The sequence below is a fragment of the Sprattus sprattus genome (assembly GCF_963457725.1).
Source record: "Sprattus sprattus genome assembly, chromosome: 1".
NCBI classification, from domain to species: Eukaryota; Metazoa; Chordata; class Actinopteri; order Clupeiformes; family Clupeidae; genus Sprattus; species Sprattus sprattus.
Window position 1 is genome coordinate 46,865,392 of NC_137920.1, and position 25,281 is coordinate 46,890,672.

The 25,281-nt window shown below is 44.9% G+C and overlaps 1 protein-coding gene across 1 annotated transcript in view; it reads left to right on the forward strand.

The window, feature by feature from the left end:
* Positions 1-25,281, forward strand: part of cblb (Cbl proto-oncogene B, E3 ubiquitin protein ligase) — a 62,916-nt gene that overhangs the window by 19,086 nt on the left and 18,549 nt on the right. Inside the window, 6 exon segments of the mRNA XM_080839517.1 lie at positions 9,273-9,419; positions 18,795-18,951; positions 20,598-20,719; positions 23,937-24,074; positions 25,020-25,107; positions 25,228-25,281. The exon segment at positions 25,228-25,281 is cut by the window's right edge and continues 78 nt beyond it. Of these exon segments, the coding sequence (XP_080695643.1) occupies positions 9,273-9,419; positions 18,795-18,951; positions 20,598-20,719; positions 23,937-24,074; positions 25,020-25,107; positions 25,228-25,281 (706 nt within the window).

Genomic DNA, 25,281 nt, shown 5'->3' on the forward strand with positions numbered 1-25,281 from the left:
ACTGATGCCTTTCTGGTGTATTGTTGTGAATGTGAATGTAGATCAGAGTGAACTGAGAGAGAATCATGCAGCAGCCAGGCAGTGTGGAGCCAGGCGTCACAGGTGCAGCTGAATGTCACTGGAGGCCGTTGATCTACTCAGGTGTCTGCTGGCAGACCTCAAAACCTCTCTGCACCAAAATACATCATATCGAAGCCCCAAACAAATGGAAATGGATGAGAACGTGCCTAGAGAAATTTACCCTTTGCGAATACCGCTAATGTTTTTGTGCTCATTCTATGTTGATTATGATTGACGTTAGTGATGAATTAATTTATTCATAGTTTTTGCTAACATTTGAGCATCAGATCCCGCCCTGTGGAGAATTGACTCTGCACATTTCATTTGCATCCTCCTCTGGGTCTAATCAGAGCCTCCAGCTCCATCAAGCAGTGAGATAAAGAAGCCCAGCGGCCACAGTCATTCACAATGCTGCTGCATGATCACAGCACAGTCATTCGCATTGCTGATGCATGATCACAGCACAGTCATTAACACTGCCACTGCATGATCACAGCATAGTCATTAACACTGCCACTGCATGATCACAGCATAGTCATTAACACTGCCACTGCATGATCACAGCACAGTCATTAACACTGCCACTGCATGATCACAGCACAGTCATTAACACTGCCACTGCATGATCACAGCACTGTTTGAGCTGTACATTTCTCAAGTGCATTTAGACTGCTGGACTGAGACGATGAGCAGAAGAGCGTGGGCCATGTTTCAGTCCTGGCCCTGTGGGAATACAACTCTGCCATCAAGGTGCCTGAGTAGGACCTTTAGGAAACACCCCCTAATCTACCACCTGCAACACAGTGCCAACCACTTCATCAGAGTTCAGTTGGTCACTGTCTGACAGTGTCACTCAGGCTATCCACTGACAGGGGATCAGTGTCGGCGGGCCGGCTGCTGTGGATCACCACCTGAGACAGTGGGGCAGACAGATATCACTGCTGTCCACTGACAGGGGATCAGTGGTGGCGGCCAGGCTGCTGTGGATCACTACGTGAAACAGTGGAGCACACAGACAACACCGATGTCTATGAATGTGGTGGCAGTACACTTTCACACCTATGCCAGATTTGGAACATGCTCTCTGTGACGATGTGATCGTCACTACAGATGAGTATGTGCTCTGGTTTAATACAGACTAAAGTACCTGAACATTAGCAAGATCACAGCAGGTCTACTGCTGCCTCCATCCTCCTCCTCTTCTCACTCACTCACTCAAAAGCTTTTCATCATCATTGCGATTATTATTGCTTTAGTAATGCTATACCATACGAGCCTGGCTCTTTGGGGTTGCGGTCAGAGTGCATGTTTGGCACCCTGTAGACCCGGGTTCGAGTCTGGGTGGGGTGACCATGCTCTCCCTTTGCTACACTCTCATGTTCATGTTCTCATATAGTAAGGGGCTCACCCTCCCATATCTGTTGACCCGAATACATAGTGAAAGGAAACAACATGCTCTCCAGGTCACTGACCTTCAGCAGATCCAGTAAAGGTTGAGATAATGCTACTGTTATTAAATGTTGAAGCCTAGGGAGTGGGCCTGGCATAGACGCTGGAACCAGTGAAAAACCTAGATTTAGAATGGCCGTCTCTTCAACTGACATTTTTATTATTTGAAAATTGGAACCTCTTGTTTCAGAAGGTGACTGTTGTTTGAGTAGCCTGTTCATAAGCTGGAAACATCATATGGAGTTCATTTCAGTTCAGGTCATCTTCGGTTTAGAATTACTCTTTGGCTAAGCACTACTGTAGCTAATAGAAACATAATAATCAGCCCACATAAGTTATTACTAAGATCATTTAGTCAGGAAGGGGACAATGTTCATTTGGTTGCTTGGCTGCTTATTTGATATATGCCATGATTACATTTATTTGTGGAACACAAAATACATCTGTGAATCGTGTGACAGTTATTTGCGAATTTGAAACTATTCTTACTCCATAATTGTAAGGTCAGATTATTGAGGTAGTCCTGTTATACCTTCTGGGAGCAACTAGTAGACTAAATATCTAAATGTGAAGGGCATCTACAGGACTAAAGGAAAGAGCAGTGCTGTAGAGCAGACATGAAACAGTAATTGTGGGTCTTGAGAGCCACTTGTGTGAGGATATGTTCTTCTCCCTCTTACTGCTTCCTAGCTCTAAGAGGCAACCAGTTTATGATGCACACACTGACTATTCCACCTTGTAAAGAATGGAACGTTGAAACATGCTCATTTTCCTTCCTCCTTGTGACATGATTGCAACCCTTGTTGACATTTTGACATCCTAAATGCATGAAATCCTTCTCAAATGTATATGTTGCAGAAGTTCTTTTCCATGGTAGATGACTAATCATGTGCGACTGGCTTTACCTCCATTCTACTCCTCCCAGCAAGCCGTGCTCTAAAGTACCAGGCTGCTAATCAGATCAATATTGCCCCCTCTAAACATACAGCTTTTGCTGATGGGCTGTGCCACCAACATCTCCCATTTTGGCAACTGTATGTTAACTTAAAACACATGCAAAATAACCATCTGTTGTTATCCATTAGGTTGATACCCAATTTGACTTTATTGCTTGTGTGTCTAAAAAGGCATTTGAGTTTTTCACTGATATCACTTACATGATATTGTTCCATCAGATTAAAGTTGTTTCGTTTAGTTTTCTTCTCTTTCCAATGAGTGCAGCTGTGAAAGCATTGCCTCATTCGGGACGCCACCAATAGCATGCTAGCATATTGATTATTTTTTCTCACAGAAATCAATGGGATCTGGGATGAGAGTGAGTGGGAGGGAGAGAGAGGCAGGGAGAGGGGGAGCTGTTTATGGTTTCATGTATGTGGTGCTGGCAGACACACACACACACACACACACACACACACACACACCCTGCCCTCATTTCCGGACAACAGGGCAGCCAGGGCACCAGAGCACACCCAACCTCAGGCAGCCTGTCAGCCTCCAACTGCACAGCATGAGAGTGTGAGCATGAGCGTCTGTGTTTCTGTGTTTCACTGATTCTGCATGGAAACTTGTATGCAAGCTTGGAACATCATGATGTCTGAGGAATATAAAAGCTTATTACTTGAATGCTGTAGATGATGCAGAGGAAGGTAGTTGCTTTTCTGCTTTTAACATCAAGCAGTGTCCACTCCATTATCCAGAATATTATGGGCGTGAGACTTTAATAACAGTATCAGCATGCAGTTTTATGGAGAACAAGTCAGTTTCACTGCTTTCTGTGGAGCCTAATAGGTAACTAATGAAGTAACTGTTTGTCATGTCCCCTCAAAACATCATCATGATAATCCCCCTAACACACACACACACACACACCCCACCGTTCATTTGAATTAAACATATCTGCGTGGCCATGGCCCTCGGATGATGATTAACCTGACTCCCACATTGCAAATATGCCTGGCTCTGTTAAGCTGCTTATGTTGCTGGCTGTCAGGAATGCATGAGAAGTGGCCAAGCCTGCAGTGTACTCAGTCTCCCTATGACACACAAATTCAGAAAAGAATCAATAGCTCCAAATGGACTTCTTTCAAGGGGCTTACAGTGTGTGTCAATCTCATTTTTACACACACAACACAGGGTGTTAGAGGGGCTATTTCAGAAGTGTGAGTTGGTTTGTTTGTTTTCACAAATGTGATCACAAGATTATTGTTGAGCTCTCACCACATTTCAGAACATGGTAGAGACCATGAAGTCAATGCTGGCAACAGCTGACCTTTTGCTGTGCACGCCTGACCAGTGCCTTCCTCATGCTGGTTGGCATAGACAGGCATGCAAACTTGTCCCCACCGAAATATGCCATTTACGTGAATCGTGTAGATCCGAGGAGTTTTTTTTTGGGGGGGGGGGGGGGCAATTCAGAGGAAGATGAAGAACAGCTGCATTACTTTCTCGTGAAGAAGCGGCAATTTTTCCTGTCACGCAACCTTCTCACCTTTTTCACCCCTGACCAGTTTGCATGCCTGCATAGAAGTGATCATTAACCCTGAGAGTTTTGTGCTGGCCTCAGCCCTGCGTCCCTCTCGTGACTGGCTAGTCACCAGTATTCCTTCTGCTTTCCCAGGTCTGGTCAGTCGGAACAGCAGTGCTAAGCAAGGAAGACAAGAATAGAGAAGTTCTGCAGTTTTTTTGCTTGTTCCACTGTCTCAGCATCTCTTTTGACCTCAGAGGCACTGTGAGACCTTGTGGTGCTTTGTGTAGGCTTAGCTAGAGGCAGGAAGAGTAACCAAAGATCAGTGACCTTTGATAGCGCCGACCACTTTGGCTGACTTCTCTTTCCCACGTGATTTGAGCTCATTAGGAGAACAGTTTTTGCATCTCATGCTTTGCACAGAATGTCTTCTACTAGCATGATGGGGCATATGTGGAGATCAGGGCAGTTTATCTAACCGTATCACTTGTCTGGAGATCAGGGCCGTTCATCTAACCTTATCCCTTGTGGTTGAGATCAAGGCAGTTCATCTAACCTTATCCTGTGTGGTTGAGATCAGGGCAGTTCATCTAACCTCATCCCTTGTGGTTGAGATCAGGGCAGTTCATCTAACCTTATCACTTGTGACATGTGTGGAGATCAGGGCAGTACATCTGACCTTTTCACTTGTGGTTGAAAACATTTAGCAAATAAGTGTGCCGGGGGCTGCATGTTGAAAATGTCTTGCATCTTACCCAGCAATAGTTCCAGCCTTGGGGATGTGTGGCTGCCACATTATCTACAGTATATCCAAGCAATCCAGTGTGTGGAACAGAAAGCTGATTTACTAGAGGAGTGGGTACATGGAGTTAGAGGTCTGCGCGGGACACATTTTTCACTCCCGCAAGAAAAAATATGTTTTAGTCCCGCTCCCGCCCGCAGCTGTAGTAATATATCCCGCTCCCACCCGCGAGAATCCCGCGCAAGACAGTCCATGCAAGATGGATATTCATTTCCGCTCTCTATTTCACGAAGTGCTTGTCACATGGCCCATTGGAAGTAAATGCACACTAGGCTACTCCTTACCATTTTAAACCAAATGTAATGGCAAGACCATTTAAACAAAGGCAATAGCCTTGGTTACAAAACAAAAAAAATGTCCATATTAATAAAATAATAGTAGCCGTTTGCTGGAGAAAACTTGAAGACTACCTCACTTCATTACCATAATTAACTAACAAAACAAAATGATGGCGACTTGATGAAGTTTTTCCATATTCAAGCATCAGTTAGTGCTGCTGTAATCATAGAATTCCAGCATAACATTAATCATGTACACATACTTTATTACCTCCAGCAAGGAGAAGAGTTATGCGATCGGGTCTGCTAATGTATTTATTTATTTGTCCGTCTGTTTGTCTGTCTGTGGACAAGATTTCTCAGAAACTACTGGGCGGATCTTTCTGAAATTTTCACAAGAGGCGGATCTTGCTCCTGGGACATCCCCAATAAAATTTCAGATTTCAGGATGATCCGGATCTGAAGCAATCCAAGATTTCGCCAATGATTAACATTGTAGTATGAGGATTTTGGTTCGTGGAAAATCCCAATGAGGTTATTTGTCAAAACAAGGAATGATGTTTAGACTAATACACGATCTTTCTCTCAATGTCCCAATACGATATTTATCCTAACATTGCTTCGCGTGACTAACTAAACGTATGTGATACGTTGTCACTGTAATCGAAAACTGTGCATTGGGATCGAGCAAGTGCTTGATACAAGATTTACACTGAGTTTTGGGTGTATACAACGTCACTTTGTGAATACCACGTCGTTGAAACGCAGTACTGCAATAAATGAACGGACCCTTGCTGGAGGTCAGAAATCTCGGATTGCTCTTGTTCATTCATAGTTTTATTTTTGCGCGCATATTCAATTTGCGGGAGTGATGCATTTTTCTTTTTATCCCGCATCCCGCGGGAGCTCTCCCTTGTCCCGCCTGTTCCCGCACAGAGGTTTTCAAACTTGTCCCGCGTCGCACAGATTTGCATCGCAGCCCGCGGGTCCCGCGGGATTCCCGCGGGAGTGCAGACCTCTACATGGAGTGCCCCAACGCACACGGATGCAAAGCAGCCTAGGAATTTACATAAGTTGCTCTGCTGTTTCCTAATTAACTTTTTCATACTCTAGGACAAGCCTCTGTAGTAAGATTAACTTTCATTGTCTGTCTTGCTAAGTCTGCAAAGCTTTCCTCCACTCCTCTCTTCCTCTTTTTCTGTCGTGCTCAGCATCTTATCGCCCTCTTCCTCTTCAACTTTGTTTATGAGGCTCACACTTGTAAACATTTGCAGACTTTAGAATGTGTTGTCAGTGTCACAGGTGAGAACTCAAAGCCAGGGTCTCTGGGAGAGAGCTTTGAATTCTCCCAGCCTTCTCTAAGCATTCGTAGACCTCAGAACTAACATGTGTTATTTCTTTTTAAATCCTTCTTGGCTTCACATGTGCCGTGCACTGAAATTGTCTTTGTTCCCTCTTGGATGGTGCCTGCGGTGTACTTGTGATATTGCTCATGAAAAGTGTGACTGTGACTAAGTGATTTATGCAACTATAGGCAGTTTTCCACTGCAGGAACTAGCGGGCTGTTTTAGTGCAGCCCATACCTTGGTGTGCATTTTGAGCGGACAAGCCTCTTTGGGGACAGTTTTTGGGGTAAAATAAGTACCTACTCCAGGGTAGGTACCTCTGAGCGGACGAGCCTCTCCAGGGACTGTTTTGGGGGTAAAATAAGTACCTACTCCAGGTATACCTCTGAGCAGACAAGCCTCTTTGGGGACTGTTTTGGGGGTAAAATAAGTGCCTACTCCAGGGTAGGTAACTCTGAGCGGCCCTGAAACTGCTGAGTGACACTTGCAGTGATGGTTGATGCTTATTGGATAAATGCCTTGTGAGTGGAAGAAAACATCAAGCGCGATTTTTTTAATCATTTTTTACCAAAGGTCACGGTCAATACAGTTAAAGTAAAGCTTCTTGATGTTACAGTCACTGAATGAAAACAAGCACAATGTCAGCTGAAATGTATAGGTTTAATTATTCATGGTGGTGCTTGTGTTTTCATTTATCAAGTAATCACAGCTGCCATGAAGCCTTAACCAAGTGTTAGCAACTTCATAGCAAAATTCAACTGTTAATTCGACCTTGGGGTAATCCTAACATTGTCTAGAAAATCTCTGGTTTAATGGTCTAATGCGCTCTCATTATTTTGTCCTGCTTGGAATTGACGTCACGATCGCAGAGCAAAGGCTAAATCTGGTAGGTCTGACAGTTCCTACAGCACAATGGAAGCAGAAAGTCTGAAAGGGCCAATTAGATGGCCGCTCCTGTAAATGTTGTGCCACCTGGGAAGTGGCCCAAGTCACTACAATGGGAAACCGCATTTTTGTGTTTATTTCACGAAAGCCTGTCCCCCCTTTTCTTTCTCCTGAGTCTTGCCAACAAACTCACGTCTTGTTCCTGGATTGGATTCATGTCTCATGTTGTAATCAACCAGTCGTTCAGTAGAAGGAGACATTCCCCAAGCTGCCTTGGCTTTCCTCAAGGAACTTCCACAAGAATGTGCTGTGGGAAAATGTGTCTATGCTGGATTTTGGCACTGAGAATGTGAACAGTGTAGCAGTTTTAGCTGTTTTCAGAGCTCTGACACTCTCCTCCCCTCTGAACAGTGAAATCCAAAAGCATTTTGTGAAGGAATGTTGCAATGCAGGAGCAATGGTACTGAAAGTACTGAAAACATGAAGAAACTGACTTTAGTGGGAAATGAAATCTGGCTGAATGGATAGTGTTTGGGTATTTGTGTTGCACCATAGTAAAGGATTGAGCAACTTGCACTATAACAATTACCACAAAGATGTTGGTGACTTTTCGCTAATTCTAGCTAGAGTAAGTTCTCATGGATTGTTTTTCAATACCTTTTCAGCATTCAAAAGTGCCACTAAATGTGCATGTAGTGTGGATTGGTGTGTTGCAGTCTGTGTTTGTAGAAGAGGGCAACCAGCTCTGCTGTTGAAGGTCTAGCGCCCATGTAACTTGGTCCTTTGTCGACTTCCGTCCGTCATGTTCTCTTGTCCTTTGTTTAAATTGAGATAAAGTGTGTTAATGAATTCCGGCTGAAGTCGTTTTCGTTTGTTGAAGTTGATTGTTTCTGTCTGATTCTTCACTAGCCCAAATCTCTCCTCAATCTCGGAGGTGTTCTTCAGAATTTGCTCATGAAATGTCACCAGGGATTGTGTCTGAAATTGGGATGAGGAGACTGGTGTGTCTAGAGGTTGAAGGGTTGTGAGTGTGCTTGTGTTGTGCAACTCAGAGGAGGCATTTATCAGCAGGGAACAGCCAGCCTCCTCTGGAGCATACCTGAGGGAGAGGCGCCCGCTCTTATTGTGTGCCTCCAGGAAACTCCTGTCCAGAGGCTTTATGCTAACGTCTCCAGCCTGTGGCGGGAGGTGTTCATGTCCTGCTTGTCCATTTTCCCTAGAGGCTCATTGTGAAGTTCTCCTCCAAGGTTCCACTGGTCTTTTGTCCCCCAGCAGCCTGTGGTGAAAGCACTGAAGGACTTGGACTACAACACATGTGCTGCATTCCGAAAGTCCTGTTTGCATTCTTAAACTCCCATTTGTTGTAGTTCGTCCGTTGTGTGTTTCTGTGTGTGTGTGTGTGTGTGTGTGTGTGTCTGTGTGTCTGTGTGTGTTATTGTACAGCAGATGCTAAGAGACACTGCCATTTATTATCAAACCCCAGTCGTACTGTGAAGAATATTGTTATTCCACAGTCCCCTCCAGAATGTGCATCAGATTGCGAACATAATCTACAGGCTGTTTTAATGGGAGTAAAGGGAACCATATGAACTTCCCCAAAATGCTCAAGGACACAGAACTCATCTGAGCTGAACGAAGAACGCAGATGTCTCACTTTTCCTTCTCAATATAAGTATCAGTTGGTGTATTTGATGAATGAGTCTGTGTGTCTGTGTGAGTGTGGGGGTGCTGCTGCTTGTGTCCACTGAATACCAAGTGGCCATGTACTGTAGTTGTATTGTTAATAAAGATAGCAGGTTTGGTTCAGTGTAGTGACCCCCTCTCTCTCTCTCTCTCTCTCTCTCTCTCTCTCTCTCTCTCACTCTCTCTCTCTCTCTCACTCTCTAACTCTAACTCTAACTCTAACTCTAACTCTCACTCTCTCACTCTCACTCTCACTCTCTATCTCTCACTCTCTCACTCTCTCTCTCTCACCGTCTCTTTTACAGGAGGAATCTCACTAAACTGTCCCTGATCTTCAGCCACATGTTAGCTGAGATTAAGGCCATCTTCCCCGGTGGCCATTTCCAGGGGGACAACTTCCGCATCACCAAGCAAGATGCCGCAGAATTCTGGAGGAAGTTTTTTGGAGAGAAGTAAGTCTCAAATCTTCTTTGATACATTTTTGTTTCTGGTTGTTCACACAAACACATAAAAAAATCTGTTGTTTGCCATGCATGTGAGGTGTGGATAAGGTAAGCCAAGGCCCTTACTGCTGCAGGCAGGCAGGCTGTGTGATTAGTGTTCTGCTGCTAAAGGCCTGCATCAGGCTGCTCACACCGTCTGTGTGCTTCTGGTTCTCCTTCCTCTTACCCTCCCCTCTCCTCTCCTCCCCTCCCCTCCCCTCTCCTCTCCTCTCCTCAACGTGCAGACTGGTCTCAACATGTCTGCTGCTCGGTCTTTCTGTTCAGCTGTCCTCAGGCCCCTAGTCTCCCTCTCTCACACCTACAACCAACCACACATAAAGAATGCATTAAGCACTGTTTTTCCATGGATGTGATGTGGTAATGAAGGCTTGCCTATGTGAGTGCTGGAGAAAACATCGCCCTGGGGGCTCTGACTTCCAAACAGACCTTACCCTGACAGTAAAACCGTCACCTTAAACTTACCCCAACATGACGTTCATTCACTTTGAGTGCAATGCAAACAGGGTCCTTCTCCAGTGTCTGAGCTTTGATCCATTTAAAGAAGGAGCAGTTTGATGAGCAGCCCTGTACACTGCTGCATGTTAGAGTGTGTCGTTCAGACACACACACAAGCAGACGTTTAAAGTGAGTTGTGATGAGGTGGAGGTGCTGTAGGCTTTCTGAGGGGAACAGAGGACACAGGACAGCCCCGATAGACAGGCTTTCTAAGGGGAGCAGAGGACACAGGACAGCCCCAATAGACAGGCTTTCTGAGGGGAACAGAGGACACAGGACAGCCCCGATAGACAGGCTTTCTGAGAGGAACAGAGAACACAGGACAGCCCCGATAGACAGGCTTTCTAAGGGGAGCAGAGGACAAAGAGCAGAGCGCCAGTCTCCTGCGTAGATCTTGTTACAGCAGTGATATGTTATAGATTATAATAAAGGCCAGCTTTCCGCTCTGCAGAAAGGAAGTGTTTGTCATTGATACCCTGGATGGAGAACAGCTTTTCCCTTTGACTTCAGAAAGCTGAAGCTCAGGCCCCAGGGATGTCCTCTAGACGCAGACGCAGACGCAGACGCAGACACAGTGCTCAGTACACGCAAAGCCACAGTGTACCATGACCTCATGAGGTGATATGTTGTAAACAGGTCACCTGTCTGCCCATGAGTCTGGTGCTGGATCTGGTACTTTTGGGGTTCTTACATGCTGTGATATTTTTGAAAAATGAAGCAACTTCAAGCAGTGTTTCCACATGAGTTTCAACTCTGTTTTAGGTATAATCACATGTACATAGTATGTATGTCATATTTGTATTTTCCATATCTATAACCATCTACCTCCAAATGGCATGGCATGCATCAAAATGTTTTGTTTACGGTGGACTTTCTCCCATGTGTTGTATCTCCTCCCTTAAAGCCACAGGTTATGAGCAAGTGAATAGAACAACTAATGGAGGGTTGGGTGATAGGGCTATCCACTGGTGCTCTGACTGAGAGATGTCAATACCTGAACATTTCTCTTGTTTTAGGTACGTTTCAAACTATAATTGTATTTGCCAGTGTAATAATCAGAAGGAAAAGCCTTTTAGGTTTATAGCAACACTATTATTGTGTTGGTGTGATGAATGGGTGTGAAGATTGGATTTGAGATTTGAGATTATCGGTTTTGGCGACAATGCCACAGACTTCAGGGGATTAAAGGAGACGGTTAGGTAGCATCAGAGTAGTGAGGTATTCTTTAAGATAAAAATGGCTCACAATTGCATTGGCATCTACTGTATATAGATTTGAGTTTGTTCTCATTAGTGTTATTGAGGACTGATGAACTTTGGTGAGCTTTAGAAAAGAATGTGTTAATATGGGAGTTTGACACTGAGAAAAGACATCTGTTAAAAATATCTGTTCAATTTAGTACAATTTTGCACTGTGCTTGGAGAGAACAAAATCTCCCACTTCAGTGCCTGGGCCTCCCTGTTTCTACTGTTCCTACTGGTACATTAGAGCAGGTATTAGAGCAGCAGTGGTTCCTCTCCTCTCATTAAGCTAGGGTCCCTGTTCCTTCTGTTCCTACTGGTACATTAGAGGGCAGGTAGAGCCAGGCTTGTTGCTATGGCAGACAGAGCTCATATTCAGTAGTGGTATTAGAGCAGCAGTGGTTTTTCCTCTCCTCCTCTCATCCTCTCATCAAGCTAGGGTCCCTGTTCCTTCTGTTCCTACTGGTACATTAGAGCAGCAGCAGTGGTTCCTCCTCTCCTCCTCTCATCAAGCTAGTGTCACTGCTGGGCTGTAGCCCATGGCCTGGGTGTGTCCTCATCCACTGCGCATCCACATATGTGTGTGTGTGTGTGAGAGAGAGAGAGAGAGTCTGAGTGTGAGTGTGCTGTGTGTGTGTGTGTGTGTGCTGTGTGCTGTGTGCATGTCTGTAGATTGGTGAGTGTGTGTGTGTATGTGTGTGTGTGTGTGTGTGCGTGCTGTGTGCTGTGTGCATGTCTGTAGATTGGTGAGTGTGTGTGTGTGAGTGTGAGTGTGCTGTGTGAGTGTGTACATGTGCACATGTGTGTCTTACTGTGTACATTGTTCTTACTGATATTTATACTTCAAACATAGTGCTGTTTCCATGGCTATATGATTAGTCAATCAGGCCTACCAAGCCCTGAAGCATGAAAAAATAAACATAAAAGGGTTGCCTCTCTTACTGCAGTGAGGGGACTTGTTAAATTAAAGATTGAGATGTTCTTTGTTCTCAAATTATTACGGAACGTTCAGTGGGGTCACAATTTTACTAAGTTTAAAAAAAGCCTCTGGCTCAGAAGAGAATTTGCTCAGTTAAATTGGTTACTCTCTTGACACGCAGTTCTATTTAAAAAGAAAATGCTCATTGAAATGCTGCTCATGAACATCAGCCAATGTAAGTGCCGTCTCCAATGGCAACACCGAAGGCTACTAGCTGAGATGTCAGATTTCTTTCTCCTACTTAAAGAGAGAAGGAGCCTTATTCCATAGCAGAATACTATAGGCAGGCTCATTTGTCTGATGGTTAGCTGTATCTTGTCACGGAGAGGGTAAAGGGTTGATAAAGCCCTCTGAAAATACTATTTGAAGCATTTGCCATGTCCAATGCTCCCCTTGTGTGTCTTCTCTCCGCTGCAGCCGATGTAGTACATTATGTAGTGTGTGTGTGTGTGTGTGTGTGTGTGTGTGTCGGTGTGTGTGTGTCGGTGTGTGTGTGTGTGTGTGTGGCTGAAACCTTTCTCATTTTGCCTGGGGACAACAGAGACGTGGTTAGAAAGGCCTGTATGTCAACAAGCAGCATTTAAAGAGGAAGTAGAAAGATCAGGACTGTTTGTGCTTGCATACATGTGTGTGTGCTTATGCTAATACTTGCCTTTGACCAGGCATTAGCTCCTTGGCCTTGAGCCATGGCCCACTCTACTAGGCTGGGGGTTCCTGTTGTGTGTTGAGGACAGTCCTGTGACCGCTCTGAACCCAAGCTCACATTTGGACACGCTCTCTTCCTCTTGCCTCGCTCTGCTGCCTGGGTCTCTGTGTGCCGCCACCCGAGGCCGTGGAGACTTCCTGGTGTGTTCTAATTGGCCGTGGGGACTTCCTGGTGTGTTGTAATTGGCAGAGGGGACTTCCTGGTGTGTTGTAATTGGCTATGACAGGAGGCTCTGTTTGTGGATGGGGTGAGAGACTCTCTGTCCATTAAGCAGTCCTCCACTCATTAAGGCCTTTGATACGTTAGTCAGCGTAATGAAATCTCATCTCCTCTTCCCCTGCTTCTTCTCTCCATACCTCATCAAAGACCCACACCCAGCAGGGTGAAACAATTCTTCGTCTGCACTCATTGTTGCACAGCGTTAGGAATGATAGTATCACAGTTGACTTTTTCAGTCTATGTTGTACAGCATTAGGAATGATAGGATCACAGTTGACTTTTTCAGTCTATGTTGTACAGCGTTAGGAATGATAGTATCACAGTTGTCTTTTCAGGACATTTTCCTGAACGTTGGGTTACTTGTAAATGTAAGTATTTGCAAGCTTGTGAACTCAACTAAGCTCTGTGTCAGGTGTACAGTGGGTGCTCCCAGATTTATAAACCACTACATATGCACTAACAGAAATAATAACAAAACTCAGCGGTGTTAATGGTCTTGTTTGTTGTTTTTGTTGTTGTTGTTTAATATTTCAAATACATTGTAAACATTAATGTGTTAATATTGTCAGCTCTAGAAAAAAAAGTTCATCATTAGATCATTTTGTGTTCATGTTTTATAAATTAGTGTTGCTTTCCTCTGTGAGATATTGATAGAGTAATGAGAGTATTGTAGAGGTGCCTTGGATGGTGCTATGATCCACATCATAAATCCATCCTTCACAACCTTAGACTCTTTCATCCACTACCATTATACACTTTCAAAAGAAAACAAACAGATACCTTGATAAGAAACTGACTCTTTACTCACTCATTTGAACTCAGCTCACTTTTGATCATAAAATGTGAGATTGCAATAACTGTCATAAATGTTAACATATGGCTCCTGCACCAGGGTTGTTATGGTGGATGACTTTTGGAATGACCTGAAAGAGGAGTGCTTACGGGAGATGTGCTTAAGGAAATGAATGTGAAGGAACGTTGATTCAGCACGGAGAGGAGAGGGTCACCGTGCTGTTGAACGCGGCCAGCCCTCCCAAGCACCGCACTGTTCCATTTGCTGCCATAATGAAATGCATGTGTTGGAAAGGCAACTACGGCAGATGATTGGTGCAGCTCTCAGGCCTGTGCTTAAACCTTTAATGGGTGTTAATCATACAGTAAAGACTGAGATTGGAGAGTTAATGGAATGGGTGCTTAATTTCACACCGGAGGAGAATAAACAAAAATTGTTTATTTATTTACATATTTTTTTAAATATAGCATAAAGCAGGATATTTTATTCATTTCAGAGTTCTTGCCAGCACTACCTGATAGTGTGCAACATCTTTCTTATTTTTCCATTTCATTTTCCCCAAGCATCTACTATTATTTGATTATCAGTTACAAAAGTAATATACTAGATGACTTATACTACATATACCAACCAGAGATCTACTGCTGTTACCATTTCAGCAGTAGTAGTTCTATGATTTACTACTACTACTACTTTATCACTTATACTTCTACTAGTATAACAGCTGCCAGCTATGTGTCATCGTGTGCTACATGTTCTCTTGCCTGTGCAAGGGAGATAATCTGTGATTAGTGAGATAAAAACAAAATGTTTTGTCCAGTGGGCCATGAAGTCCGTGCACACAGCATCCTGATCTGATTCCATTGGGCTGCTGTGCTCAGCTGGGCAGAACCAGATGACACTGATCATTCAGGGCCAAACATCAGATGATCTGTTCATTCAGTGTGGAACCCCTCCAGAACCCACTTTTTTTGTGCGAAACACCTCCACACTCTGCTTTCCACTCAGAAGCCAGGATTTGTTCATTTCCATCAAGGTTTCACACCACGCTCCAGACGTTTTTTTTCTTCTTCACAGTTTTGATTTGTCTGTTTTTGCTGGCAGGTTTTTGAAGGTCAGGGTTGGTGTCGTTTTTCCATCTGCTAAGACATGTGGTTATGCAAAGACATTCGTGTAGTTCACCATGTGGGTGTAACCTTCTTCGAGTCTCTTTTTTTTCAGGATAACGTCATATCCTCCATTTTGTGATGCCTCAGTTCAAAAGACAGTCAAGTGTTTCCTATTAATGTATCATACTGTCATGAAGCTTCCCCATAAGAACAAGATTCAGGGAGTTGTCTTCTTCAGTTGTCTGAATTCCATTACATTCTAACTAATCACAGTATCAAGGCAAACTTACTTGTCCCCGGAAATCCATGTATGTGTTGCAGATATCAGAGAACATTGAAGAAAACAGAAAACGTGCTTTTTTTTCTGTGGTATTGGTCTCTGTGGTTCAAGTTAAGCGTTTGTGAAAGAATGGTTAAAGTTCTGCTTTAATTCATTTAATTTCCCAAACTCATGAAAGAAGTCCTGGTCAGCAGATGGTCACCATTTACCTCCACAGCAAACCCAACAGAAAGAGAACATTGTAGTTATTTAGATGACACATGGACAGATCTTAAACATTAGCTATATCTGCCAGTCTATAGTCATCCTTCACCAGTGATCTGGTACTAGTGGGCCTGTGTGTTTATATAGGACATACAGTGCCACTTGAAAGTATGTGAACCCTTGAGCACTTAAGAGTTTTCTGTTGTTTTACCATGATTTTTCATTTTTTTCATCACCAATTGTCCATAGATGAAATGTCAGGTTTATGTTTATCATTTGCATGTACTTGTTTAGACTACATGAAACATGGAATTAGTGTATTTTCAAAAGTAAGTGAACCCCCAGCTGCATTGGTAAAGTCAAGCAGGTAACAGATTCGGTGAAACATATTTGGGTGCTTAATTAGTCAATTAAGCAAACCAATCAACTGAGACATCCTTAGGAAAAGCGTTGGGCAACACAGATTAAAACAGAGGAAACCAACCAAACTACTGTAGTGCCAAGGTGTACCCACACATATCAACAATGCCGAGAGGAAACGAGATATCTGAGAACATCAGGAAGACGGTACTGACAGCCCATCAGTCTTGGGAAAGCTATAAAGGCTTTTGCATGGTTATCCAACTCACCTTGTACGACTTCACGAGAGACATGCCCTTTCTAATCGGATGAACGTACGACTCACCTTTACCTGCATGGTTCTACGAGGGGCTGTGGAGATTACCATCGGTTTATTATGATGTTACAAGGCCATTACATCCTCATCAACAACAACAGTAGAACTATAAAATAAGAAATCGTTTGTTTTTATCCCGTGTATTTTCGGTTAATGATCAGATTCTGTTGTTGTGAAATGAATTACTAACGACAATGACCAAGCTGGCGGTTATTGCCAAATATTTTCTACTATTATACCACACAAACAGTTCTGCTTTTTTACGTCTACAATTCAGGTTCTTTTACAATTTAATCATTTACACTGCATGCTCTGCTAGCTCAAACACAAAGAGGCTGTTCGAAAACCAAGAAATGTTTTTATTATTGCTGTAATTAGACGACGTCTCCCTATGCTTTATATGCGGCGAGAGCCACGATAGAGCAAGGAAGAAGGGAGATGTCGGTTTTCCTCCTGCATCACCGCTGGGGTTGTCTAGGAATTCCCTGCCCCTTCACTGCATTTCATTTGCTCAGTTAGTCTGGCAAACTACTCATCAGCGATCCACTTCATTCACGTAATTGGACACGCCTTTAACCAATCAGACCAACGATACTATACAACGATACAACGATCGGTAATAAAGCAAACACATATTTTTTCTGTATGAATTGTTCCAGGGCAAGTTTCTGTTCTGTTTTCAAAGAAAACTTGCCTTATCGAAGTTTGCGGTTCTTCGGCGGCCACCATGTCCAATGTTTAAAAACTCTGCATGCAGTAGATTTTGTAACGTAGCCGTGGTAAGTTTAAATCCGCCAATGGCGCGCCAGGTAGCCAAAAGCCAGTTTGTGATTGGCTCCAAGGATTCTGGAAATCTTGAAATAAACGGCTATCCAAAGTTGGCCAGACCCAGTGCAGAGGCAAAATCAATTTGGCCGGAAGAAGTGGGGCGGGACTTCCCAGAGTACCGCTGGGGCCCTTCATAGTTTTTTTTCATTTTTACAAACTTGTCCCTAATCTTCCTCCAACTCCTAATGCACTCCTGGACCTCCAGCCCCAGGTTCCCAGCGTTCTCCCAGCGATTTTTAAAAAACGGTGGTGCTGTCATATAGGGAACGACACAGGAAACGTGATTTTAGCCAGGGGTGTCGGACAGCTCGGATCGGATAGTTGAGAAAATTCGAGCGGTGCTCCAGAGGCCATCCGAGACCCTCGGAAGGCTGTCCGAGGTGCTCAAAGGTGTGGTCCCACTTCAAGGAGGGCGTTTTAGGGCGTGCCTCTTGAGATCGGAGAGCACGGTCGGATAAGCATGCGGACCGCTTAAGACCATCTCCAAAAGATTCCAGCTCCATCCATCCATCCAAGACAAATAATTTAGAAATGGAGGGCATTCAACGTGACCGCATCTCGGCCTAGAAGTGGACGCCCATAAAGACCATCACCAAGAAGCACCAGAAGAAGAATAAATCGGGTAAAAGTCAACCCACACATCACCTCTAAAGAGTTTCGGACCTCTCTGGCAGCATCTGGGGTAAATGTACATGGGTCTACAATCAGACGAAAATTGTTAGTTTTGATCGTAAAAATCGTAGAATCGTAAAAATTCTATCTCGGACTCATCTGTCCAAAGAAGGGACTTCCAGAAGGCCTTTGGTTTATCCAAGTGCTCTCTGGCAAAGTTGAAATGGGCAGTTTTGTTCTTTCTTGAGAGCAGAGGCTTCTTTCTAGCAACCCGATCATGAATGTAATGTCTTCAATTTTGGTCTGATTGTAGACCCATGTACATTTACCCCAGATGCTACCAGAGAGGTCCGAAACTCTTTAGAGGTGATGTGTGGTTTGACTTTTACCCGATTTCTTCTTCTTCTGGTGCTTCTTGGTGATGGTCTTGATGGGCGTCCACTTCTAGGCAGGGATGCGGTCATGTTGAATGCCCTCCATTTCTAAATTATTTGTTATATTGTCTTATAGCTTTCCCAAGACTGATGGGCTGTCAGTACCGTCTTCCTCGAAAATCTCGTTTCCTCTCGGCATTGTTGATCTGAGTGGGTACACCTTGGCACTACAGTAGTTTGGTTGGTTTCCTCTCTTTTTTAATCTGTGTTGCCCAACGCTTTTCTTAAGGATGTCTCAGTTGATTGGTTTGCTTAATTGACTTATTAAGCACCCAAATATGTTTCACCGAATCTGTTACCTGCTTGGCTTTACCAATGCAGCTGGGGGTTCACTTACTTTTGAAAATACACTGAAATTCCATGTTTCATGTAGTTTTTTGGCTACTCAAACAATTCCCTCTAAACAAGTACATGCAAATGATAAACATAAACCTGACATTTCATCTATGGAAAATTGGTGATGAAAAAAATGAAAAATCAAGGTAAAACAACCGAAAACTCTTAAGTGCTCAAGGGGTTCACATACTTTCAAGTGGCACTGTATTTCAGGTTGCGGTCTCATATTGCAAAATCTTGGTCTGTATACACTCTGTATACTGTAACTGTAATAATGTAAACAATGGCTAGAAGTCCCAGAGCCTTGCATTGTCATGCTTTGTGTCTTTCTGGTAATTCTGGTAATTCCCTAACAACCATCAGCACGTGTTGTGTTGTTGTCCTATTCAATAATTTTTTTTCTGTCTTTCAGGACTATTGTGCCATGGAAAGTATTTCGACAGTGCCTTCATGAAGTCCATCCAATCAGCTCGGGACTAGAAGCCATGGCCTTGAAATCCACCATCGACCTGACCTGCAATGACTATATCTCTGTCTTTGAATTTGACATCTTCACCAGGCTTTTTCAGGTAGAGTGAAGCATACTAACCAGTGAGCTTCAGCCATAATGCTCTCTTGTTTGTGTGATATCAGGGAGAGTGAAGCATACTAACCAGTGAGCTTCAGCCATATGTTCTCTTGTTTGTGTGGTATCATGGAGAGTGAAGCATACTAACCAGTGAGCTTCAGCCATATGTTCTCTTGTTTGTGTGGTATCAGGGAGAGTGAAACAAACTAACCAGTGAGCTTCAGCCATATGCTCTCTTGTTTGTGTGATATCAGGGAGAATGAAGCATACTAACCAGTGAGCTTCAGCCATATGCTCTCTTGTTTGTGTGGTATCAGTGAGAGTGAAGCTTACTAACCAGTGAGCTTCAGCCATATGTTCTCTTGTTTGTGTGGTATCATGGAGAGTGAAGCATACTAACCAGTGAGCTTCAGCCATATGTTCTCTTGTTTGTGTGAAATCAGGGAGAGTGAAGCTTACTAACCAGTGAGCTTCAGCCATATGCTCTCTTGTTTGTGTGGTATCAGGGAGAGTGAAGCATACTAACCAGTGAGCTTCAGCCATATGTTCTCTTGTTTGTGTGGTATCAGGGAGAATGAAGCATACTAACCAGTGAGCTTCAGCCATATGTTCTCTTGTTTGTGTGGTTTCCATAAACCTATCCAGGCACACGACTACAGACAGCAGGGTTCTGAAATGTCAGAGACAAGAGATCAGTCATTAGCAGAATGAAAACTGAAACTGGGGAGTACCTTTTTTCCTTCCAGTGTGGGTGGCTGGTGTGAGCTACAGAGGTCCATGCTCCGTCAACAACAACTGGAGCTCTGATAAACACTGAAGTCCGTATGTGTCATACAGCCAAGCCCTGCCATCATCACACAGCTTCAAAGCCTGTGTCAGTAATTTCATAACTCCAGTGTGAGGAGTTTGGTGGCCCACCATGCTCTGGGGGAGTGTGGTTAAGTCACCATGCATGCACCAGCGCTGCTCCTCTCCTCTACAGCCCACAGTCCACCATTGTTGCCATTTAATTAGTGAAGAGGTGGGAGGGGGCTGTGGCTCCAGGCACGGAACTGGTTCTCACACAATGCTTCTCAGGAACTTATGCTGCTCTTGACAAACCCTACCACAGTCACTACTCCACCCTCTCTCGCTCTCTCTCTCTCTCACTCATTGGGCATGGGTGCTAAGTAGTGCTTCTTCTAAAGAAGCAGGATGAATCACATGCTGTAGGCAGTTCCTCTGGGAGCTCCACTGACTCGTCACTGCTCCACATGAAACATGGGCTCATGAGCAGACACGCCTCAGCTCCCTTCACTGGAATAGAAGACCTTCACTGAAGACAGATGTGCTCCACATCATGCAGTGTGTTGAGGTGTGACAGAGGAGCTGATAATGGCCTGAGTCCGCTGAAGTGCTGTGCTGTGGCCTCTGTAGGAGTGCCACTGGTGCTGCCAGAGCTGTGCCCGAGCTGTACACTCGCAGAGAGTATCAGAATACGTGCAGCTTCCGGTGGACAAGAATAGAAACTGAAATTCAAGATCTTTGTCTGCAACACTCTCACTATCGTAGCGCCATGTCAGAAAGTGCCTTTAAGGTTTGTTTGAGTAGATAGTTGAGTAATCTAGAAATGCAGTCGTTATTTTAAAAGAATGTCTTGTCTTCCAGCCGTGGGCCTCTATCCTGAGGAACTGGAACTTCCTGGCGGTCACTCACCCCGGCTACATGGCCTTCCTGACCTATGACGAAGTCAAGGCCCGTCTGCAGAAGTACATCAACAAACCTGGCAGGTATGTGGTCTTGCTAGCCGTAAGGGGGGGGGGGGGGGGGGGGGGGGCGCACAGGGCCTGGTGTGTTAAATAAGGGCTAGGTAAGAGATGTGCCATCTGCTGTCTCGCTGTGGCAGCTTGCCTCCTCGAAGCTCGTCTGGCACGCTGCTGGTGCTGGTGCTGCCTCTGCCCTGCGTGGGCGGAGCTGATGAGCCGGCTAATCAGAGGAAGGTCAGAGGTGTGCAGGCTGCTATCCTGGGGTGGGGGTGGGAGTGGGTGGGTGGGGGTGAAACAGAGGCACTTCCTGAGGCTGCATTGTCTGTCTGCACACCACACCACACAGGGGTTAAGGTCGCAGGCAGACTGAGGGAAGCAATTCAGCCTCTTAAGTTGGAGACACTCACAAGAGACCTACTGAACACTCTCACTGTTCAGCTCCAGAGAGAGAGAGAGAGCTGCTGTTCCAGTCGGATGCACTCTAGTGTTGTGTAACAGTGCTGGGGAGTTGGAGGGTAATAAAAGAGTTCGCTGGAATTGGAAAATGTTCTCCTTGTCTGATGGTAGCAGGAGCAGATATGTCTCCAGGCTTTTTCTCTTGAAACAGTAATTAGCTTTGCTCAGCATCAGAAGGCAATGTGACTAGAGCAAACGACAGGAAACAGAAGGACAGTGGGTGGTCAGCCTAGATCCGCATCTGAATCATGGCACGCAAATACCAATCTCCTGAACAGAGGGGAAGGCAGCTGTTAGACGGCTCGGGGGTGTGGTGGGGTGGGGTGGAGCACAGCATGCCTGTCTGTCTGCCTTGGCTACTGCTATGGCTTCAACACACATGTACACAAGCACTCTGCAAATACCTTCATATATGTCGCTGTCTGCTGTCTCCCTGTTTGTGTCTCTGCCTCTCTTAGAATCACTGTCTTTTTCTTTATTGTTCTCTCCTGTCTCTCTCTCACTCACCCATTCATTCATTGTCTCAAACACATTTCTGTTTACTGGTAGAAACACTTGGAGGGTCAGAAGTGCTAGTCAGGATTTGTCTGGGAATTCCCCGCCCCTTCACTGCATTTCATTTGCTCAGTTAGTCTGGCCAACTCCTCAATGGAGGTCCACTTCACTCACGTAATTGGACACGCCTTTAACCAATCAGACCAACGATACTATACAACGATACAACGATCGGTAATAAAGCGAACACATCTTTTTTCTGTATGACTTGTTCCAGAGCAGGTTTCTGTTCTATTTCCAAAGAAAACTTGCCTTTGAAATCATCCAAGACAGCCGCGAGAGCAGTATATAGTTTACTGTGCTTTCCTCTTAAGTTTCGCTTTTGTTACGGTAGACGTGGTTATTTTAAATCCGCCAATGGCGCACCAGGTAGCCAAAAGCCAGTTTGTGATTGGCTCCAAGGATTCTGGAAATCTTGAAGTGAACTGCTATCCTAAGTTTGCCAGACCCCCTTCAGAGGCTAAATCAAATTGGCCGGAGAAGAGGGGCGGGACTTCCCAGACTAAGTCAGGATAGCTCTGTTCCAGTAATGATGTGCTGGAGTCGTCACGTATGCATGTGGAGCGTCAGAAGTGCTAGTCAGGATAGCTCTGTTCCAGTAATGATGCACTGGAGCCATCACGTCACGTATGCATGTGGTTTCAGTGGCGGCGCTCTCCAGACTCTCAAGAGGCTCCCCGGGAGTCAGCAGCACCCTGTAGGTCCCGTGTGCTCTGCTCTGCTTATTAGCGCGCGCTCGCTATCACCAGCATCTCCACCACAGAGGGGAAGCACACTTTCTTCTCAGCCCAAGCTGCGCCATCGAGTGGAAATATAATGAGTTGTGGCAATTTTAATTACAGTGAGACAGCGTTAGCAGAGCCACTGACAGCCAGCTTCTCCTTTACAATCAGTCCCCCGAGAGACTGCTGTTTCCAACAGCCAGAAGAATGGCAGAGCCCAAAATAAATACATCATAGATTAAGATGAAAGCCTTTGGGAAAGCGGTGCTTGGATGATGTAACGGTCAACTTTGCATCTATGAACAGCTTCATGCTGTAGTTTGTAGGTGCGGTTGTGTTGAAAGTGGAATAGAACACAATTAAGCACATTTGTTCAGAGAAGAGGAGGAATATGCAAATGCTTAGTGCTGTGTTTATGTCTAGGTTATATGTCTAGTGTGAACATTCAGACCATGACAGGAAGTGATCTTTCTGTGATGTGCATAGAGGTGTTGCTGGAAGCGAGCAAGGCAAGGAGATTCAAAGCAGAGGTGATAGAGATTTGGCAAGAAACGCACACAAACGTTCACAGCTCTTAGAGAAGCTATACCCTACGAGAGGCAAGCACAGTGGGCGTCTTGTGCATTTAATCACATTAAACACAGACGCCCATTCACTAGCTGCAGTAAAAATAGCACTCATATAATAAAGTAATCCCAGTGAAAATGACTGGCAGGCCACAGGCTCTTCCAACGCTGCCAGTTTGGTGGCAACAGAAGTGTAGTGTTTCCTGCCTGACCCTGAGTCCTACTAACAGTAGCACACAGCTACTATTTATTTGCTATGGGATAATCACCACATTAGACCACATCGCTGGGACTTTCTTTTCCTTGTTTGTTTTGTCAGATTGTGATCACACTCTGGTTTTTCCTTTGTATTTAGTCACACAGATGACTAAAGAACTTGGAGCCTGATCTAACATGCCTGATTTCTTAAGCAACTGGATTTAAACTTGTTGCGCCTAAGCAAATGGTGTTTCTTTCTCTTAGTGCATTGGCAATAACATGCTGTGCCATGTATTAAAGCAGTTTGACCTGTTGCACACATGCCTCTCTGTTCCCTTATCCACACTGCCACATTGTGCCACCAGCTGTTTCATTCAGGCTAGCGGCCCACACACAGGGGCTGATAGCGTCCTGCTATAAAGCTCACTGAGTGCTAAGGGTCTGTATTGTAGAGTGTTCTTCTGAGCTGTACCCGAGTAGCTTTGGTGTGTCTGACAGGTTTCTGAGCTGTACCGGAGCAGCTTTGGTGTCTGAAGGTGCACATCCTAAGAGCCCTGTGCTTCATTTGGTCTGGGTGGGATGGTGTTCGACAAATAAAAAAACTTGGGATGTTAAGGTTCTGTTTTCTCAAGGTGCAAAGCATATCAGGAGTGCCGATGATTGGTTGTTGTTGTTGATGATTTGTTGTTGTTGTTGTTGTCCTTCCTTGGCTAACTCCCGTCTTGTCTCTCGTCCACCCATCAGCTATATCTTCAGGCTGAGCTGCACCCGACTGGGCCAGTGGGCCATTGGCTACGTCACCAGCGACGGGAACATCCTGCAGACCATCCCCCACAACAAGCCACTGTTCCAGGCCCTCATCGACGGCTGCAGGGAGGGCTTGTAAGTGTCGCCTCTCTCTCTCACACACACGCCCCATTCTCCCACAGTGACCTCACAGAGCAGGAATTGACCGTCTCTATAGGGAGGAGGTGTGGGCCCCTCTCAACAAGGTTGTCAGCCTTTAGCATCAGTCACTCTACCCGTTAGAAAAGGACACTGACCACGCATTTAAATGAGTGTCATTTGAATCAGCTCTAATCAGGAGGTATAGTTATTATCAATCAGTCATATGTGTTTGGGTGCATGTTTTTTTTTGCCATCAGTAATTTGATGTTGATCTCAGGTATGATTGGAGTGATGATAGTGAGTCTGTATACACAATCATTTGGATGGCGTCTTCCTTAAAATGAACTTTTGCTAACTTTCCTAATAATATCAATTCACTTTTTGATGTAGTGTAATGTCAACATGGACTATTACCCGGGGTCTACCTGTTATGAAAAGAGTTCCCTTGGTATTGCATTTTGCACTAACTGAATCTGATTTGAGGACATTTTGTGGGAAGCTTCAGACGTGGCCATTCTTGGATATTGTGATCAAATGGTCTTTCGCTGTCCAATTCCCTCGCTTGCTAAGGCAGAGTTGGTAGATGATCTCTCTAAATGCAGTTTGACTTCCCCTCTCACACTTGACTGCTTCTGGGTTTGGGCCTGTGTGGAGACGCTGGCAAAGGTGGCCCACTTTCCTGTAGTCTCTAATGGAAATGCCAGGAATGCAATTATGCATGAAAGCACATTAGCTCTCCTGCCTGTCTGAGTGCTCAGAGGAGTGTGTCAGTTCACAGGGACATGACATGGGTGTGTAGCCCAGCGCAGAGCAGCCCTCCCTGCCGTCTCCTCTCTCCCCCGTCCTCCTGCTGGTACTTTCTGTGGGCGTGGGCGCTACACAATAGAATGCTGTCTCTCTTGATCTCTCTGTGTGATCTGTCTGTGCCCCTCCCCTCAGCTACCTGTTCCCAGATGGACGCAGCTACAACCCTGACCTGACAGGCTTGTGCGAACCCACTCACCATGACCACATCAAAGTGACACAGGTTAGTGGGGCGTGCTTGCACTCTGGTGCAGAACGTTGCGGTTCCTTTGGTGGTTTGGAGCGCGTTAACCTGTGTGATGACCTGTGTGCTGACTTGTGTCGTGTTTCTGTGTGCGATCAGGAGCAGTATGAGCTGTACTGTGAAATGGGCTCCACCTTCCAGCTGTGTAAGATC